This window comes from Cherax quadricarinatus, chromosome 3 (genome assembly GCF_038502225.1).
Source record: "Cherax quadricarinatus isolate ZL_2023a chromosome 3, ASM3850222v1, whole genome shotgun sequence".
Lineage (NCBI taxonomy): Eukaryota > Metazoa > Arthropoda > Malacostraca > Decapoda > Parastacidae > Cherax > Cherax quadricarinatus.
This window is the reverse complement of record NC_091294.1, coordinates 39,958,603-39,980,381: the sequence shown is the minus strand read 5'-3', so window position 1 is coordinate 39,980,381 and position 21,779 is coordinate 39,958,603. Positions and strand designations below refer to the sequence as shown.

Genomic DNA, 21,779 nt, shown 5'->3' with positions numbered 1-21,779 from the left:
ATATTCAATCCTCTGTAGTGTCACTACCGCTAAATAAGGTCAAGGCTCACGTAGGAGTATAGTTTCCGTGATCCTCTAAATCTGTGTTTGTTGTCTAGGGCTCTAGGATATGACGGCAGAAAAGGGTAAGCATATGGACTATAAATCTTTGATTATTACTGTCTGGGACCCATTCCTGATGCGTCGGGTTGCTGACCACCGGATCCCGGTGTTGTCTGCAAATGTTGCGCCACGTTAGTAAATGCAACCACACTGAGAAGAAGGACAAGAACAACTCGCAGCTAAAGACCCACTAGGGGTGTGGGGGTAGTGGGGATAGTCCTGCAACCACAAATGGGTGAGCACACACAAACACACACGTCAAGTGTTGGTCAGGCCTATATTGGAGTATGCAGCACCAGTTTGGAACCCACACCTAGCCAAGCATGTAAGGAAATTAGAGAAAGTGCAAAAAATTGCAACAAGACTAATTCCGGAGCTAAGGGGCATGTCCTACGAGGAGAGGTTAAGGGAAATCGACCTGACGACACTGGAGGACATGAGAGATAGGGGGGATATGATAACGACATATAAAATACAGTGAGAAATTGACAAGGTGGGCAGAGACAGGATGTTCCAGAGATGAGACACAGCAACAAGGGGGTCGCAATTGGAAGTTGAAGACTCAGATGAATCACAGGGATGTTGGGAAGTATTTCTTCAGTTCACAGAGTTGTCAGGAAGTGGAGTAGTCTGGGAAGTGATGTAGTGGAGGCAGGATCCATATATAGCTTTAAGAAGAGAGGTATGATAAAGCTCATGGAGCAGGAAGAGTGACCTAGTAGCGACCAGTGAAGAGGCGGGACCAGGAGCTGTGACTCGTCCCCGGTATCCTCAACTAGGTGAGTACACACACAATTAAGTAAGTACAATTAGGTGAGTACACACACACACACACACACACACACACACACACACACACACATATAACCAAGGAGGAGGTGAAGAAGCTGCTATGCGAACTTGACACCTCAAAGGCGGTGGGACCAGACAACATCTCTCCATGGGTCCTTAAAGAGGGAGCAGAGATATTGAGTGAGCCATTAACAAAGATCTTCAACACATCATTTGAAACTGGGCAACTCCCTGAGGTATGGAAAATGGCAAATGTAGTCCCAATTTTTAAAAAGGGAGACAGACATGAGGCACTAAACTACAGACCTGTATCACTAACGTGTATAGTATGCAAGGTCATGGAGAAGATCATCAGGAGGAGAGTGGTGGGGCACCTGGATAGAAACAAGTGTATAATTGACAACCAGCACGGTTTCAGGGAAGGAAAATCCTGTGTCACAAATCTACTAGAGTTTTATGACAAGGTGACAGAAGTAAGACAAGAGAGAGAGGGGTGGATCGACTGCGTATTTTTGGACTGCAAGAAGGCTTTCGACACAGTTCCTCACAAGAGGTTACTGCAAAAGCTAGAGGACCAGGCACACATAACAGGAAAGGCACTGCAATGGATCAGAGAATATCTGACAGGGAGGCAACAACGAGTCATGGTACGCGACGAGGTGTCAGAGTGGGCGCCTGTGACAAGCGGGGTTCCACAGGGGTCAGTCCTAGGACCTGTGCTGTTCTTGGTATACGTGAACGACATAACGGAAGGGATAGACTCAGAAGTGTCCTTGTTTGCAGACGATGTGAAGTTAATGAGAAGAATCGAATCGGACGAGGATCAGGCAGGACTACAAAGAGATCTGGACAGGCTACAAGCCTGGTCCAGCAACTGGCTCCTTGAATTTAACCCTGCCAAATGCAAAGTCATGAAGATTGGGGAAGGGCAAAGAAGACCGCAGACACAATATAGTTTAGATGGCCAAAGACTGCAAACCTCACTCAAGGAAAAAGATCTGGGGGTGAGTATAACACCGAGCATATCTCCTGAGGCGCACATCAATCAGATAACTGCTGCAGCATACGGGCGCCTGGCAAACCTACGGATAGCGTTCCGATACCTCAGTAAGGATTCGTTTAAGACTCTGTACACCATCTACGTCAGGCCCATACTGGAGTATGCAGCACCAGTTTGGAATCCACACCTAGTCAAGCACGTCAAGAAATTAGAGAAAGTGCAAAGGTTTGCAACAAGACTAGTCCCAGAGCTACGGGGATTGTCCTATGAAGAAAGGTTGAGGGAAATCGGCCTGACGACACTGGAGGCCAGGAGGGTCAGGGGAGACATGATAACGACATATAAAATACTGCGCGGAATAGACGAGGTGGACAAAGACGGGATGTTCCAGAGATGGGACACAGACACAAGAGGTCACAATTGGAAGTTGAAGACTCAGATGAATCAAAGGGATGTTAGGAAGTATTTCTTCAGTCATAGAGTAGTCAGGCCATGGAATAGCCTAGAAAGTGATGTGGTGGAGGCAGGAACCATACATAGTTTTAAGGCGAGGTATGATAGAGCTCATGGGGCAGGGAGAGAGAGGACCTAGTAGCAATCAGCGAAGAGGCGGGGCCAGGAGCTGTGAATCGACCCCTGCAACCACAAATAGGTGAGTACAAATAGGTGAGTACTCACACACACACACACTCACACACACACACACACACACACACACAGTTATACTCGTATAGCGCTACCATATATTAATGGAAGAGCACTAGCGCTCACTACTGATAGAAAACAATGCCAGCATATATTTACCGGGAGATTGTACTGTCGTATGCTTGAGGGAATGCATGGAAGTCAATATGCAAGGACTTATACGTATTGAGGTGTTACGCACCAGTATGGGTGTGTGTAACAGAGATGTCCCCCCAAGGCTGTTTTAGGTACCATCGGTGACTTGTACATGTAAATGACCTGCATGAGGAATCACAAACTTTTATGGAAATTTTGAAGAATTACGCAAAAAAGTAATGGGTAGAATACGAATGTAAAATGAATTCCGAGGGTTAACTCAAGATGAGAAACCCATGGGCGGGAGAGAATAACAAACATGGTTCCCCAGGACTGGTAATAGAGCCCATGGTATTTTTAATTGTATATTATACCTGCCAAACGGGATATAATTCTCTGGATTGTTGTTTACTGTAGACGAAAAACTAGTTAGCAGAAAAAAACATTAGATTAGGATAGGGAGAAGTTTTAATCAAGTCGTATAAGAAGTTTAAACAAGTGGTTAATGAAGTTCAGTCCAGGCAACATAAGAATATGCAAATCAGAGAGGAAGAGTAGACACAGAACAATAATTAGGAGGAAAGAAACTACTAGAAGCATGCAAAGAAATGATGTGGGAGCGAACATTACACCAAACATATGCAAAAACATACTCACAGATATACATATAAATCGCGTGATGCTAACATTAAATGTGAGGCTCACTAATCATACATCAGCCTTCACAAACCACAGGAAATAATCCATTAGGCAACTGCATTTTGTAGCCTATTTTACAATATACTGTAGCAGCATGGGGTACACATATGAGAACACATTTCAAAACCTACCTAGGAAAAAAGGTTTACAAATTAGTTCTCGAATTTAGAGGTTTTGAACAATGAGAGGTTTAAATAAATTGAACCTACCTTGGGGGTTAGTTTTTTTTAAATTTCAGAATGATAAGCAAACAGAATAAACAAAATGAGGAGATGGAATCGAATTCCATACACTGTTTCAAGAATAGGTATGAGGTGGTCTGAGAGGTCAGGAATCATGTATAAGTTGCATCATGAACTTGTAGAAATAAATATTATTATTATTATTATTATTGTTATTATTATTATTATTATTAGTGCCAGTTAATTGAAAAGAGGTGGATCCAGGAGCTGAGTCTCGACCCCCAAACACAACTAGAACAATAATAATAATAATACTAATATAAATTTATATGTAAGTTAGGTTTTGAGTCATTGAATGGTTATATATGTCAGTTTATGACCCAGTTACTGTGTTTATTTGTAGCTATATTCTTGCCGTAAGTTATTCTTGTATGTTATACAGCTATATCATGCAAGTATATAGGTGCAATCCATTTGTGTTAGTTTATTTTGTGTTGGGTTTCTTATGTCAATGTCCGAACCTTCAGGATTGACATCCATACTGTTTTCTTTTATTTTTATTTTTATGTATACTGTATTGGTTTTAAATAAAATATAAAAAAAAAGTTAAAAAAAAAAAATAATAGTAATACTACTACCACTACCACTACAAATAATAATAATAATAATAATAATAATAATAATAATAATAATAATAATAATAATGTTTTTTCTGAAAGTACTGTACACAATTGATATAAGATTAAGTGGCAATATAGAAAGCCCCTGGTTATGCAGAGCAGTTCTAGATACTTGAAGATTACCTATTAACTACTGTACAAATATTTCATTAAGCTGGTTTCCAAGAATGTTATATTTCACAGTGTTTAACATTAACTTTCACAATACGGTTTCTATAACGTTTGTAGTGGTTATTACATACTTTGAAATATACTGATGACAGAGAGATGACAGTAAGAATGAACCCTGAAACGGGTGGGATTTGAACCCATGGCAAGTGAGTCGTAAAACTCACTTGCCATGGGTTCGACCCCCACCTGTTCGGTGGTTTGTTTGCGATCGTGTCATGATGATTTCGAGAGTAATAATAAGAATGATAATTTGATATGGATAAACAGAGATACTGTTGATAAATTGGGCGCTAATTAACATAATTAGTTTATGCAGAGTTTAAGTTAGATGAAGGAGGAACTTTTTAACTATATCCTCGCCAGGGAACTTTACACATCGTCTGGAAGGAAGTATCAAATTTCAAGTCTCTTTATTGTCATGGAGTTGCTAGATAGGTTGAGCCGTATATGTGGTATGTAAAAGAGGCACTTGCTACTTGTATTATGTATATATATATACATATATATATATATATATATATATATATATATATATATATATATATATATATATATATATATATATATATATATATATATATATATATATATATATATGCAAAACAACCACTCTGAAAGAATAGAGAAATTCCAAGCGCTTTCGTGACTACTCACATTATCAAGAGCTTGGAATTTCTCTATTCTTTCAGAGTGGTTGTTTTGCATATTCTGAAATCACCTGTTTACTGTGATCTTATTGCATATATATATATATATATATATATATATATATATATATATATATATATATATATATATATATATATATATATATATATATATATATAAACAAGTCGACCGTCTCCCACCTAGGCAGGGTGACCCAGTAGTGGGCAAGTTAAGACCTTTGAATAGTAGGTGTGGGTGTTGTCTTAAACCTGATTGAGTGATTATTCTCCTGGATAATTTCTGTTGGGTAAGAATATATTTTCGGTGATGCGCTGGTATAGATCCCCGAGCACAGATACCTTACCATAGATTAGAGTATAGAACAAAGTGAGTAATATTGTGTGAGGTACATAGCGTATTTCTGACAGAAAGTTCACAGTTTTGGTAATTTTCTTAGATATGTATTGGATGTGATTATTGAATTTCAGGTTTCAGTCAAGGTTTACACAACATATATTTCACATCAGTACGAAAGGTAGATAATAATGCACTTTAATTTGGGTAAATTTATTGAAAACACTGGCGGGGCGCTCAGCGTATCGGTACAAAGCCTACTTTAAATTTTCTTTTTTATTAACCATTTTTGAAGAAAAACAGACTGGTGTTGGTCTCTCTTGTTAGGGAGGGAGGGAGGTGCTGCTTCCTTGCTGAGCTAAAAAGTTAAAACCTAACTTAATAGTTATAACTGACTATAATTTTTAAAGGAGTGGACCGGTAAGCCAGCGGAAGCCCCTCGGTCAGATGACTAAAAGCTCCAACAGCGGGTCATCATCTAAGACCCAAGTTAGGAAACACTTTTCCTGTTTCCTGACGAACCTTACCTAACCTATCGGAGCTAAATGACACTAGTAAAGTCATTGGTTCTACTGGGAGTACACACGGATTTGACGGCGTCCACGAACTGCTGGTAAGTGAAGCCATGCTCGCACAGGTTGATGATGGGAGTCAGCAGCCTCAGCACAAACGTGTTCTGCAAGTATGACGCATTCTATGTTAAACTGGTCCACAAGTCTGTCTCATACATCTCATTTTTGGGGGAAATTATTTATAAACATTAGTTCATTTTATCTGTTACAAACGATGTTAAAAACCCCGTCCCTACCTAGGATCTTCATTCCTTGACGATGTTACACTTCAGGGTATCCGAAAGGGATATATGTAGTATATATATATATATATATATATAAACAGTAGACCACTCGAAAAGCTGCTGGTAAGTGAAGCCATGCTCGCACAGGTTGATGATGGGAGTCAGCAGCCTCAGCACAAACGTGGTCCTGGTATGTAGCAGGTCCATCACTACAGCAGTGAGTTACGATGTTTACAATAGGAAGACTTGTAAAGTAAAAGGACACAAGTGCAACTAATGTGACATTTATTGTGGCAACGTTTCGCTCTCCAGGAGCTTTATCAAGCCATTACAAACAATACATGGACACAGAGGGTATATAAAGGCTCAGAGTGAGGTGAATACTAGTGAGGTACCATTTCGATGTTCACTCTTGGTAGTAGTAGTAGTAGTAGTAGTAGTGGTAGTGACAAAAGTAATACAATATGGTAGAGCAATTAATTCGTACATGAGTAAAAGGATATAAAAGCTATTACTTGGGTAACATAAAAGTAGGTTGGACAAATATAAACTGGAATGAGGCAGCTTGTTTCAGTGTTCACTCTCTGTGCTTTGTGTAGTATAACAGGAGAGACTACTACACAAAGCACAGAGAGTGAACACTGAAACAAGCTGCCTCATTCCAGTTTATATTTGTCCAACCTATTTTTATGTTACCCAAGTAATAGCTTTTATATCCTTTTACTCATGTACGAATTAATTGCTCTACCATATTGTATTACTTTTGTCACTACCACTACCACTACTACTACTACTACTACTACCACTAGTGAACATCGAAATGGTACCTCACTAGTATTCACCTCACTCTGAGCCTTTATATACCCTCTGTGTCCATGTATTGTTTGTAATGGCTTGATAAAGCTCCTGGAGAGCGAAACGTTGCCACAATAAATGTCACATTAGTTGCACTTGTGTCCTTTTACTTTACATATTGTCGGTAATTCTACCAACTTTATTACAATAGGAAGACTTACCTGTGCTGCTAGCACCAACTGTGACTACTGTCTCCCTCACAGCTCCAGAAGCTATTCTCATACTTGTCAGAGCCATAGTACAGAGGTGGGAGACTAACCTGGGCTAGATCATAGCAATGGGTGTGGAAAGCTTTGACACAGTCGTCGTAACATCCCCAGCGGGTGATACCGTGGATGTGTTCTGTTGTTGCTATCTTCGCCGCCATCATGCTATCTTTAGTCAGCTCCCACACTAGGCGGACCATCAACAAACTCGCCTGAATCCTCTTCTGGAGACATGACGAGATGCTGAATCAGTAACGTCTCTCTCTCTCTCTCTCTCTCTCTCTCTCTCTCTCTCTCTCTCTCTCTCTCTCTTTGTCTCTCAAAACTGCCCACAAATACATACCTATATAATGCAAAACAAACAACGGGGAAGGGGAAGGGGGAGGGTGGAAATCCTTAGATCAAGTACTTTCACACTTCTCAGTGTGTCATCAGGAGCTGTGCAATGTTGCAAGACAGTAACTGAACGATTTAGCGGAAGTTTTTTTTTAGAGTAGCACAACGCGGGTTGACACCAGCTGCAGTCTCAGAGTGAGACTGCAGCTGGTGCCAACCCGCGCAGCACTATGAGAAAAAACTTCCCCTCAATCCTACAGTTGCTGCCTTGCAACATTGCACAGCTCCTGATGACGCACTGACAAGTGTGAAAGTACTTGAGCAAAAGATTTCCATTCAACCCCCCTCCCCTTGTGGCTTGTCTTGCACTGTTAAGATCGCCTGTCTGCGATTGTTTGCATACCTACATACATGCATTCACACCCATGAAAACGAAATTTAATTAGCCAATGACTCTACCACAAGTTTCTTCAACACAAGTTCACTCGCCATTATCAGAGCTCTTACCTGCAGAAGAGACTGGAGAGCTTCCTGCCAGTGTTTCCCTTCAACAGTATTGTTGGCTGACTTCAAGCGAGACTTGATGATAGCTACAGGCACGTCGTCACTCACCATGGAGGAGCTCTAGCAATATATATATAACTTTAATGTTAAAAACAACATAGACTAGTTGATAAATTAAGCTCCTTGACTGACATAAATGATTTTAACATGGTTAGTTTTGATGTTACTTCCTTGTTTACGAAAGTTCCTGTTGATGATTTATTAAGTTTCTTATTTGAAGAACTCGTTAACTATGATTTACCATTGCCAGTTCCTACTATCATTAAACTTATTAAACTTTGCATTGTTGATGCAAAATTTGTATTTAATGATAAGTTTTACACTCAGAAGTTTGGTATGGCAATGGGAAATCCTCTTTCACCTGTTCTTAGTAACCTATACATGGAATTTTTTGAAACAAGGTTGCTTAACACAATCCGCCCTAATAGAGCTAAATGGTTCAGATATGTTGATGATATTTTGTGTCTTATGCCCAAAAATGTAGTTATACACCATTTCCTTGGAAAATTAAATAGCTTAGCCCATTCTATAAACTTTACTGTTGAGTTTGAAGAAAATAATTCATTGCCTTTTCTAGATGAGGAAATATTCAAAATTTATGAAATAGGTAAGGATTTAAAATACCCAAGAAATGTAATTGATAAATCTTTTAAAGTTGCTAGAAATACTTTTTACAATCCATAAACGGACAACCTGCCTCATTCAACTAAAAATATGTTGGTTCTCCCTTACCATGAAAACTTGGTTGATATGCCTTCTCTTCTTAAGACTTTTAATATTACAGTTGTATTCAAAAATCTTGATACAGTAAAAAAAACTTTTGATAAAGAATTCCCCCCAAAATGCTGATGGATGTGTCTATAAGATTCCTTGTAAAATTTGCGATGAAGTTTATTACGGTCAAACTGGTAAAAATCTCGAGCTAAGATTAAAACAACATAAATATAGCATTAGAACTGGACAAGATTCCAATGCTCTATTTATTCATGTAAGAGATTTTAACCATCCAATTGATTTTCAAAAACTTGAGAAAGTAGTATCAAGCAAGTCCATGGTCGACAGGAATATAATTGAATCTTGTTTCATAAAAAGCAGTTTTGACAATAATATGAATATTTCCTTTGGTTTATATAAATTAGATCCATTTATAATTAATAGAATTTGGGAAGAATTTAATAATACACTGGACAAATAATAATTTAAAACATTTTTCTTGGGTAGAATAGTTTGTTGGTGATTGTGCAAAGGACCTGTCCAGTTGGGCCGGCGTGCATCAGGTGTTTAACCGTTGTGGGATTTGATAGTGAGGTGTTGGCCAGACCCCTTATATACCTTCCTTGGATGCTTTACTTTCATAGTTCCTTGACAATGTGAGTAGTTACGAAAGCGCTTGGAATTTCTCTATTCTTTCAGAGTGGTTGTTTTGCATATTCTGAAATCACCTGTTTACTGTGATCTTATTGCATATATATATATATATATATATATATATATATATATATATATATATATATATATATATATATATATATATATATATATATATATATATATATATAGGTGGTAGGTTGGTAGACAAAAACCACCCAGGGAAGTACTACCGTCCTGCCAGGTGACTGTGAAACAGAAACCTGTAACTGTTTTACGTGATGGATGGATTGCTGGTGTCTTTTTTTTTCTGTCTCATAAACACGCTGGATAACAAGTATATCTTGCTACTTCTGCTTACACTTAGGTAACAATACATAGGCATGCACGTGCATATATATATATATATATATATATATATATATATACATACACATATCTAGGGTTTTTCTTCTTTTTCTTAATAGCTCTTGTTTTTGTTTTTTCTTCTCTATTGTCCATGGTGAAGTGGAAAAGAATCTTTCCTCCGTAAGCCATGCGTGTCGTATGAGGCAACTAAAATGCCGGGAGCAATGGGCTAGTAACCCCTTCTCCTGTACACATTTACTAAAAATCAGAAGAAGAAAAACTTTACAAAACTGAAATGCTTGAATGTGCGTGGATGTAGTGCGGATGATAAGAAAGAGATGATTGCTGACGTTATGAATGAAAAGAAGTTGGATGCCCTGGCCCTAAGCGAAACAAAGCTGAACGGGGTAGGCGAATTTCAGTGGGGAGAAGTAAATGGGATTAAGTGAGGAGTATCTGAGAGAGTTAGAGCTAAGGAAGGGGTAGCAATAATGTTGAAGGACCAGTTATGGAAGGAGAAGAGGGAATATAAATGTGTAAATTCAAGGATTATGTGGATTAAAATAAGGGTCGGATGTGAAAAAGGGTCATAATAAGCGTGTTTGCACCTGGAGAGGAGAGGAGTGTAGAGAAAGAGAGATTTTGGGAGATGTTAAGCGAATGTACAGGAACCTTTGAACCAAGTGAGAGAGTAATTGTGGTAGAGGACCTAAATGCTAAAGTGGGGGAAACATTTAGAGAGGGTGTGGTAGGTAAGTTTGAGGTGCCAAGTGTAAATGATAACGAGAGCCCTTTGATTAAACTTTGTATAGAAAGGGGTTTAGTTATAGGTAACACGTATTTTAAGAAAAAGAGGATAAATAAGTATACAAGGTATAATGTAGGGCGTAATGACAGCAGTTTGTTGGATTATGTATTGGTAGATAAAAGACTGTTGAGTAGACTTCATGATGTACATGTTTATAGAGGGGCCACAGATATATCAGATCACTTTCTAGTTGTAGCTACAGCGAGAGTAAAAGGTAGATGGGATATAAGGAAAATAGAAGCAGCAAGTAAGAGAGAGATGAAGGTGTACGAACTAAAAGAGGAGGCAGTTAGGGTAAGATATAAACAACTATTGGAGGATAGATGGGCTAGTGAGAGTATAGGCAATGGGGTCGAAGATGTATGGGGTAAGTTTAAAAATGTAGTGTTAGAGTGTTCAGCAGAAGTTTGTGGTTACAGGAAAGTGGGTGCGAGAAGGAAGAAGAGCGATTGGTGGAATGATGATGTAAAGAGAGTAGTAATGGAGAAAAAGTTAGCATATGAGAGGTTTTTACAAAGTAGAAGTGATGCAAGGAGGGAAGAGTATATGGAGAGAAAAAGAGAGATTAAGAGAGTGGTGAAGTAATGTAAAAAGGAGCAAATGAGAGAGTGGGTGAGATGTTATCAACAAATTTTGTTGAAAATAAGAAAAAGTTTTGGAGTCAGATTAGTAAGTTGAGGAAGCCTAGGGAACAAATGGATTTGACAGTTAAAAATAGGAGAGGAGAGCTATTAAATGGAGAGTTAGAGGTATCGGGAAGATGGAGGGAATATTTTGAGGAATTGTTAAATGTTGATGAAGATAGGGAAGCTGTGATTTCTTGTATAGGGCAAGGAAAAATAACATCTTGTAGGAGTGAGGAAGAGCCAGTTGTGAGTGTGGGGGAAGTTCGTGAGGCAGTAGGTAAAATGAAAGGGGGTAAGGCAGCTGGGATTGATGGGATAATGATAGAAATGTTAAAGGCAGGAGAGGATATAGTTTTGGAGTGGTTGGTGCTATTATTTAATAAGTGTATGGAAGAGGATAAGGTACCTAGGGATTGGCAGAGAGCATGCATAGTTCCTTTGTATAAAGGCAAAGGGGATAAAATAGAGTGCAAAAATTATAGGGGGATAAGTCTGTTGAGTATACCTGGCAAAGTGTATGGTAGAGTTATTATTGAAAGAATTAAGAGTAAGACGGAGAGTAGGATAGCAGATGAACAAGGAGGCTTTAGGAAAGGTAGGGGGTGTGTAGACCAAGTGTTTACAGTAAAACATATAGGTGAACAGTATTTAGATAAGGGTAAAGAGGTTTTTTCTGGCATTTATGGATTTGGAAAAGGCGTATGACAGGGTGGATAGGGGGGCAATGTGGCAGAAGTTGCAGGTGTATGGTGTAGGAGGTAAGTTACTGAAAGCAATAAAGAGTTTTTATGAGGATAGTGAGGCTCAGGTTAGGGTATGTAGGAGAGAGGGAGATTATTTCCTTAGACGAGGATGTGTAATGTCAGCGTGGTTGCTCAATATATTTATAGATGGGGTTGTAAGAGAAGTGAATGCTCGGGTGTTGGTAAGAGGTGTGGAGTTAAAAGATAAAGAATCAAACACAAAGTGGGAGTTGTCACAGTTGCTCTTTGCTGATGACACTGTGCTTTTGGGAGATTCTGAATAGAAGCTACAGAGGTTGATGGATGAATTTGGTAGGGGATGTAAATGAAAATTAAAAGTGAATATAGGAAAGAGTAAGGTTATGAGGATAACAAAAAGATTAGGTGACGAAAGATTGAATATCAGATTGGAGGGAGAGAGTATGGAGGAGGTGAATGTATTCAGATATTTAGGAGTGGACGTGTCAACAGATGGGTTTATGAAGGATGAGGTGAATCATAGAACTGATGAGGGGAAAAGGGTGAGTGGTGCACTTAGGAGTCTGTGGAGACAAAGAACTTTGTCTATGAAAGCAAACAGGGGAATGTATGAGAGTATAGTTGTACCAACACTCTTGTATGGGTGTGAAGCATGTGTGATGAATGTTGCAACGAGGAGGAGGCTGTAAGCAGTGAAGATGTCATGTCTGAGGGCAATATGTGGTGTGAATATAATGCAGGGAATTCGTAGTTTGGAAATTAGGAGAAGGTGTGGGATTACCAAAACTATTATCCAGAGGGCTGAGGAGGGGTTAAGGTGGTTCGGACATGTAGAGAGAATGGAACGAAACAAAATGACTTCGAGAGTGTATAAATCTGTAGTGGAGGGTAGGCGGGGTAGAGGTCGGCCTAGGAAGGGTTCGAGGGAGGGGGTAAAGGAGGTTTTGTGTGCGAAGGGTTTGGACTTCCAGGAAGCATGCGTGAGTGTATTTGAGTGAATGGAGACAAATGGTTTTTGACACTTGACGTGATGTTGGAGTGTGAGCATTTATGAAGAGATTCGGGGAAACCGGCATATATATATATATATATATATATATATATATATATATATATATATATATATATATATATATATATATATATATATGTATATATATATATATATATATATATATATATATATATATATATATATATATATATATATATATATATGTATATATATATATATATATATATATATATATATATATATATATATATATATATATATATATATATATATATATATATATATATATATATATATATATATATATGTCGTGCCGAATAAGCAGAACTTGCCATCTTGGCTTAAATAGCAACGCTCATCTTGCCATATAGGACAAGTGAAAATTTGTGTATGCAATAATTTCGCCAAAATCATTCTGAACGTAACGAAAAAAATATATTTCACTGTGTTTGTCTAGAATTAAATTATTGTAAACAAATCTAAAATATATATAGTTGGGTTAGGCTAAAATAAATTGTTCTTGTTGTAATAAGGTTAGGTAAGTTTTCTAAGATTCTTTTGGTGCAAAATTAAATTTTTTTACATTAACATTAATGGAAAAAATATATCTTTAAACGTATACGAGAAAATTTTAGGAAGGACTTAATTTTAAATGAGTTCTTGCTAATTGACCAGTTTTACATATACATATTCGGCACGACATATATATATATATATATATATATATATATATATATATATATATATATATATATATATATATATATATATATATATATATATATACATATGTATATATATATATATATATATATATATATATATATATATATATATATATATATATATATATATATATATATATATATATATATATATATATATATATACTATATATATATATTTTTATTATTATTATTATTATTATTATTATTGTTAAGATAGGTGTGAACTACGCCGGTGCTGGAATATCAGTGCGAGAAAAACTAATTTTAAATATGTAGTTTAACAGCCACTTGCCTTTCGAACAATTTAGTCATCCCAGACAACTAAATGATTGTAACTACTCACCGGAGTTATGTTCTCTTCATAACTTATAAACAAACCGCCAGAAAGCGTGAACATTTTCTTTGTGTCTGATCACATATCTGAGAAATTTATATTGTTTTACCACTATAAAGCCCTTGAGAGAATGAGCTGCGCTGTGGTGATGATAGTGGCGTGTTAGTGGTTTTTATTGTGACTAGCAAGTGTTCCAGTGTACATGGTTGCAGGCACAGGATCTGTAATGAACTCAAAAACTCCTTTGAACAGCAAAAGACCATGCATAACTAAAACAGCTTGAATATTGAGTCCACAAAGACGGCATACCTGCAGAACAACAGTCCTTCTCTCCAACATCCTTTTCTCCTCCTTTCATGAGCTCAAATCACTTACCAGACAAGGATCTGCCAATGTTGATATCGGTGAGTAAGACAGGTAGTTGTTAATGTTGGCAGCGTAGTTCTTCATGTAGCTGCTCCTTGGATCCACATCACCCAGGAAGCTGGCTAGTTTTTCCGACGACAACTGAATCTTTCCCCAGTTCATGACGGTAGAAGTCACCACGTCGTGACGCACACGCTTGTATTGCTCATCTAGCGTCTTCTCCTTCAGGTTCTCCTGAAAATGAAGGTGCGTCTTAGTAAAAATCAATGATATTGAATTCTTTAGTCTTTACCGTAAGATAGCCTCTTGGATTCTTTTGCTATGTGTTAACATTTACAATACAAATGACAATATCATATTATCTCTCAGTAGTATTTTGATACATATACATATACATATATATATATATATATATATATATATATATATATATATATATATATATATATATATATATATATAAATATATATATACATACATATATATATATATATATATATATATATATATATATATATATATATATATATATATATATATATATATATATATATATATATATATATATATATCCCGATGGATCAGGGCCTGATCAACTAGGCTGTTACTGCTGGCCTCACGCAGTCCAACGTACGAGCCACAGCCCGGCTGATCCGGCACTGACTTTAGGTATCTGTCCAGCTCTCTCTTGAAGGCAGCCAGGGATTTATTGGCAATTTCCCTAATGCTTGATGGGAGGCTGTTTAACAGTCTTGGGCCCCGGACACTTATGGTGTTTTCCCTTAGTGTACCCTACTTTTAATTGGGGGCATTTTGCATCGCCTGCCCAGTCTTTTACTTTCGTAGGGAGTGATTTCTGTGTGCAGATTTGGGACCATTCCTTCCAGGATTTTCCAAGTGTAGATTATGATATATCTCTCCCTCCTGCGTTCCAACGAGTACAAGTCAAGTGCTTCCAAGCGTTCTCAGTAGTTAAGGTGCTTGACAGAACTCATACGTGCAGTAAAGGATCTCTGTACACTCTCTAGATCTGCGATTTCACCTGCTTTGAATGGAGATGTTAATGTACAGCAGTATTCCAGCCTAGAGAGAACAAGTGATTTGAAAAAGATCATCATTGGCTTGGCATATCTCGTTTGGAACGTTCTCATTATCCATCCTATCATTTTCTTTGCACGTGCGATCGTGCACTGTTGTGATCCTTGAAAGTGAGATCCTCATGCATTACTACTCCCAGGTACCTTACATTATTTTTCCGCTCTATTGTATGGCCAGAGTCTGTAGTATACTCTGTTCTAGTTATTATATCCTCCAGTTTTCCATAACGGAGTAGTTGGAATTTATCCTTATTGAACATCATATTGTTTACCGTTGCCCACTGGAAAACTTTGTAAATATCTTCTTGGAGGTTAACCGCGTCCTCAACAGATGACAGCCTCATGCAGATCCTAGTATCATCCGCAAAGGATGATACGGTGCTGTGATGTATATCTCTGTCTATGTCTGATATGAGGATGAGGAATAAGATAGGGGCGAGTTCTGTGCCTTGTGGAACAGAGCTCTTCACTATGGCAGCCTCCGATTTAACTCTGTTGACCACTACTCTTTGTGTTCGATTTGTTAGGAAGTTGAAGATCCATCTCCCCACTTTCCCGGTTATTTCTTTAGCACGTATTTTATGGGCTATTACGCCATGATCGCATTTGTCAAATGCTTTTGCCAAGTCTGTGTATATTACATCTGCATTCTGATTTTCTTCCAGTGCATCCAAGGCCATGTCATAGTGATCCAGTAGTTGTGAGAGGCAGGAGCGACCTGCCCTGAACCCATGTTGCCCTGGATTGTGCAGATTTTGGGAATCCAGGTGATTTGCAATCCTGCTTCTTAGCACTCTTTCAAAGATTTTTATGATGTGGGGCGTCAGAGCTATTGGTCTATAGTTCTTAGCTAATGCTTTGCTACCACCTTTATGGAGTGAGGCTATATCCGTTGTTTTAAGTGACTGTGGAATTTCACCCATGTCCAAGCTCCTCCTCCATAGTGTACTTAGGGCACGCGAGAGGGCTGAGTGCATGGGCTCATCAAAGAAACCAAGGACCACAGGGCGACCAGCTTCCTCTTTCAAAGACTCAGTGTTGCGATCCAGAGAGGAAATGGCTGCAGCATTCTGGGCACGCGGCCCACCGCAGGGAAGCTGGACGAAGTATTCGAGATGTAGTTCTGAGTTACCTATGTTGTTTTACTTTCTGTTGTATTTTTGTGAATGTTTGGCCAATGTATTTTGTCTTTAAATAAAACATACTTGAAATATAGGGGGTGGTAGGAGAAAATTCTCAAACAGCTTCAGGGAGAACCTTGAGTTTTCCCTGAAGCAAGTTTATACTTTTCTCTGAGGATGAGGGTCCCTAGGACAGTTCTAGAGGTGGTACCTCCCTATATTTATATATATATATATATATATATATATATATATATATATATATATATATATATATATATCGTGCAGAATAGGCAGAACTTGCGATCTTGGCTTAAATAGCAAGGCTCATCTTGCCATATAGGACAAGTGAAAATTTGTGTATGTAATAATTTTGCAAAAATCATTCTAAACATTAAGAAAAAAATATGTTTCATTGTGTTTGATTAGTATTAAATTACTGTAAACGTATTTAAAATATATTTAGTTGGGTTAGGCTAAAATAAATTGCTCTTGTTATAATAAGGTTAGGTAAGTTTTCTAAGATACTTTTGGTGGAAAATTAAAAATTTTTGCATATATATATATATATATATATATATATATATATATATATATATATATATATATATATATATATATATATATATATATATATGTTGTGAATGAAAAGAAGTTGGATGTCCTGGCCCTAAGCGAAACAAAGCTGAAGGGGTTAGGGGAGTTTCGGTGGGGGGAAATAAATGGGATTAAATCTGGAGTATCTGAGAGAGTTAGAGCAAAGGAAGGGGTAGCAGTAATGTTGAAGGATCAGTTATGGAAGGAGAAAAGAGAATATGAATGTGTAAATTCAAGAATTATGTGGATTAAAGTAAAGGTTGGATGCGAAAAGTGGGTCATAATAAGCGTGTATGCGCCTGGAGAAGAGAGGAATGTAGAGGAGAGAGAGAGATTTTGGGAGATGTTAAGTGAATGTATAGGAGCCTTTGAACCAAGTGAGAGAGTAATTGTGGTAGGGGACCTGAATGCTAAAGTAGGAGAAACTTTTAGAGAGGGTGTGGTAGGTAAGTTTGGGGGGCCAGGTGTAAATGAAAATGGGAGCCCTTTGATTGAACTTTGATAGAAAGGGGTTTAGTTATAGGTAATACATATTTTAAGAAAAAGAGGATAAATAAGTATACAAGATATGATGTAGGGCGAAATGACAGTAGTTTGTTGGATTATGTATTGATAGACAAAAGACTGTTGAGTAGACTTCAGGATGTACATGTTTATAGAGGGTCCACAGATATATCACATCACTTTCTAGTTGAAGCTACACTGAGAGTAAAAGGTAGATGGGATACAAGGAAAATAGAAGCATCAGGGAAGAGAGAGGTGAAGGTTTATAAACTAAAAGAGGAGGCAGTTAGGGTAAGATATAAACAGCTATTGGAGGATAGATGGGCTAATGAGAGCATAGGCAATGGGATCGAAGAGGTATGGGGTAGGTTTAAAAATGTAGTGTTGGAGTGTTCAGCAGAAGTTTGTGGTTACAGGAAGGTGGGTGCAGGAGGGAAGAGGAGCGATTGGTGGAATGATGATGTAAAGAGAGTAGTAAGGAAGAAAAAATTAGCATATGAGAAGTTTTTACAAAGTAGAAGTGATGCAAGGAGGGAAGAGTATATGGAGAAAAAGAGAGAGGTTAAGAGAGTGGTGAAGCAATGTAAAAAGAGAGCAAATGAGAGAGTGGGTGAGATGTTATCAACAAATTTTGTTGAAAATAAGAAAAAGTTTTGGAGTGAGATTAACAAGTTAAGGAAGCCTAGAGAAAAAATGGATTTGTCAGTTAAAAATAGGAGAGGAGAGTTATTAAATGGAGAGTTAGAGGTATTGGGAAGATGGAGGGAATATTTCGAGGAATTGTTAAACGTTGATGAAGATAGGGAAGCTGTGATTTCGTGTATAGGGCAAGGAGGAATAACATCTTGTAGGTGTGAGGAAGAGCCAGTTGTGAGCGTGGGGGAAGTTCGTGAGGCAGTAGATAAAATGAAAGGGGGTAAGGCAGCCGGTATTGATGGGATAAAGATAGAAATGTTAAAAGCAGGTGGGGATGTAGTTTTGGAGTGGTTGGTGCAATTATTTAATAAATGTATGGAAGAAAGTAAGGTACCTAGGGATTGGCAGAGAGCATGCATAGTTCCTTTGTATAAAGGCAAAGGGGACAAAAGAGAGTGCAAAAATTATAGGGGAATAAGTCTGTTGAGTATACCTGGTAAAGTGTATGGTAGAGTTATTATTGAAAGAATTAAGAGTAAGACGGAGAATAGGATAGCAGATGAACAAGGAGGCTTTAGGAAAGGTAGGGGGTGTGTGGACCAGGTGTTTACAGTGAAACACATAAGTGAACAGTATTTAAATAAGGCTAAATAGGTCTTTGTGGCATTTATGGATTTGGAAAAGGCGTATGACAGGGTGGAAAGGGGGGCAATGTGGCAGATGTTGCAGGTGTATGGTGTAGGAGGTAGGTAACTGAAAGCAGTGAAGAGTTTTTACGAGGATAGTGAGGCTCAAGTTAGAGTATGTAGGAAAGAGGGAAATTATTTCCCAGTAAAAGTAGGCCTCAGACAAGGATGTGTGATGTCACCGTGGTTATTTAATATATTTATAGATGGGGTTGTAAGAGAAGTAAATGCGAGGGTATTGGCAAGAGGCGTGGAGTTAAAAGATAAAGAATCACACATAAAGTGGGAGTTGTCACAGTTGCTCTTTGCTGATGACACTGTGCTCTTGGGAGATTCTGAAGAGAAATTGCAGAGATTGGTGGATGAATTTTGTAGGGTATGCATAAGAAGAAAATTAAAAGTGAATACAGGAAAGAGTAAGGTTACGAGGATAACAAAAAGATTAGGTGATGAAAGATTGGATATCAGATTGGAGGGAGAGAGTATGGAGGAGGTGAATGTATTCAGATATTTGGGAGTGGACGTGTCAGCGGATGGGTCTATGAAAGATGAGGTAAATCATAGAATTGATGAGGGGAAAAGGGTGAGTGGTGCACTTAGGAGTCTGTGGAGACAAAGAACTTTGTCCTTGGAGGAAAAGAGGGGAATGTATGAGAGTATAGTTTTACCAACGCTCTTATATGGGTGTGAAGCATGGGTGATGAATGTTGCAGCGAGGAGAAGGCTGGAGGCAGTGGAGATGTCATGTCTGAGGGCAATGTGTGGTGTGAATATAATGCAGAGAATTCGTAGTTTGGAAGTTAGGAGGAGGTGCGGGATTACCAAAACTGTTGTCCAGAGGGCTGAGGAAGGGTTGTTGAGGTGGTTCGGACATGTAGAGAGAATGGAGCGAAACAGAATGACTTCAAGAGTGTATCAGTCTGTAGTGGAAGGAAGGCGGGGTAGGGGTCGGCCTAGGAAAGGTTGGAGGGAGGGGGTAAAGGAGGTTTTGTGTGCGAGGGGCTTGGACTTCCAGCAGGCATGCGTGAGCGTGTTTGATAGGAGTGAATGGAGACAAATGGTTTTTAATACATGACGTGCTGTTGGAGTGTGAGCAAAGTAACATTTATGAAGGGGTTCAGGGAAACCGGCAGGCCGGACTTGAGTCCTGGAGATGGGAAGTACAGTGCCTGCACTCTAAAGGAGGGGTGTTAATGTTGCAGTTTAAAAACTGTAGTGTAAAGCACCCTTCTGGCAAGACAGTGATGGAGTGAATGATGGTGAAAGTTTTTCTTTTTCGGGCCACCCTGCCTTGGTGGGAATCGGCCAGTGTGATAATAAAAAAAAAATATTATATATATATATAAATATATATTAAATATATATATTATATATATATATTATATATATATATATATAAATATATATTAAATATATATATTATATATATATATTATATATATATATAAATATATATTAAATATATATATATATATATATATATATATATATATATATATATATATATGAATATATATATATATATATATATATATATATATATATATATATATATATATATATATATATATATATATATATATATATAAATATATATATAGAGTGGGTAGGGGATGTGTAGATCAAGTGTTTACATTGAAGCATATGTGTGAACAGTATTTAGATAAAGGTAGGGAAGTTTTTATTGCATTTATGGATTTAGAAAAGGCATATGATAGAGTGGATAGGGTAGCGGTGTGGCAGATGTTGCTAGTTTATGGAATAGGTGGTAAGTTATTAAATGCTGTAAAGAGTTTTTATGAGGATAGTGAGGCTCAGGTTAGGGTGTGTAGAAGAGAGGGAGAATACTTCCCGGTAAAAGTAGGTCTTAGACAAGGATGTGTAATGTCACCATGGTTGTTTAATATATTTATAGATGGGATTGTAAAAGAAGTAAATGCTAGAGTGTTCGGGAGAGGGGTGGGATTAAATTATGGGGAATCAAATACAAAATGGGAAGTGACACAGTTATTTTTTGCTGATGATACTGTGCTTATGGGAGATTCTCAAGAAAAATTGCAAAGGTTAGTGGACGAATTTGGGAATGTTTGTAAAGGTAGAAAGTTGAAAGTGAACATACAAAAGAGTAAGGTGGTGAGGGTATCAAATGATTTAGATAAAAAAAATTGGATATCAAATTGGGGAGGAGGAGTATGGAAGAAGTGAATGTTTTCAGATATTTGGGAGTTGACGTGTCATCGGATGGATTTATGAAGGTTGAGGTTAATCATAGAATTGATGAAGGAAAAAAGGTGAGTGGTGCATTGAGGTATATGTGGAGGCAAAAAATGTTATCTATGGAGGCAAAGAAGGGAATGTGTGAAAGTGTAGTAGTACCAACACTCTTATATGGGTGTGAAGCTTGAAGGTTGTAAATGCTGCAGCGAGGAGACGGTTGGAGGCAGTGGAGATGTCCTGTCTAAGGGCAATGTGTAGGGTGAACATTATGCAGAAAATTCGGAGTGTGGGAATTAGGAGAAGGTGTGGAGTTAATAAAAGTATTAGTCAAAGGGCTGAAGAGGGGTTGTTGAGGTGGTTTGGTCATTTAGAGAGAATGGATCAAAGTAGAATGACATGGAGAGCGTATAAATCTGCAAGGGAAGGAAGGCGGGGTAGGG

The 21,779-nt window shown here is 37.8% G+C and overlaps 1 protein-coding gene across 2 annotated transcripts in view; it reads right to left on the bottom strand.

The window, feature by feature from the left end:
• Positions 1-5,605: 5,605 nt before the first annotated feature.
• Positions 5,606-21,779, bottom strand: part of LOC128684055 (legumain) — a 38,565-nt gene continuing 22,391 nt past the window's right edge. For both annotated transcript variants that reach the window (XM_070091364.1, XM_070091365.1), the window contains exons 7-10: positions 14,490-14,714; positions 8,109-8,225; positions 7,319-7,489; positions 5,606-6,084 (exon numbers count right to left, since the gene is read on the bottom strand). In XM_070091364.1, the coding sequence (XP_069947465.1) occupies positions 5,950-6,084; positions 7,319-7,489; positions 8,109-8,225; positions 14,490-14,714 (648 nt within the window). In that variant the 3' untranslated portion in view covers positions 5,606-5,949. The remainder of the gene's footprint in view (positions 6,085-7,318; positions 7,490-8,108; positions 8,226-14,489; positions 14,715-21,779) is intronic.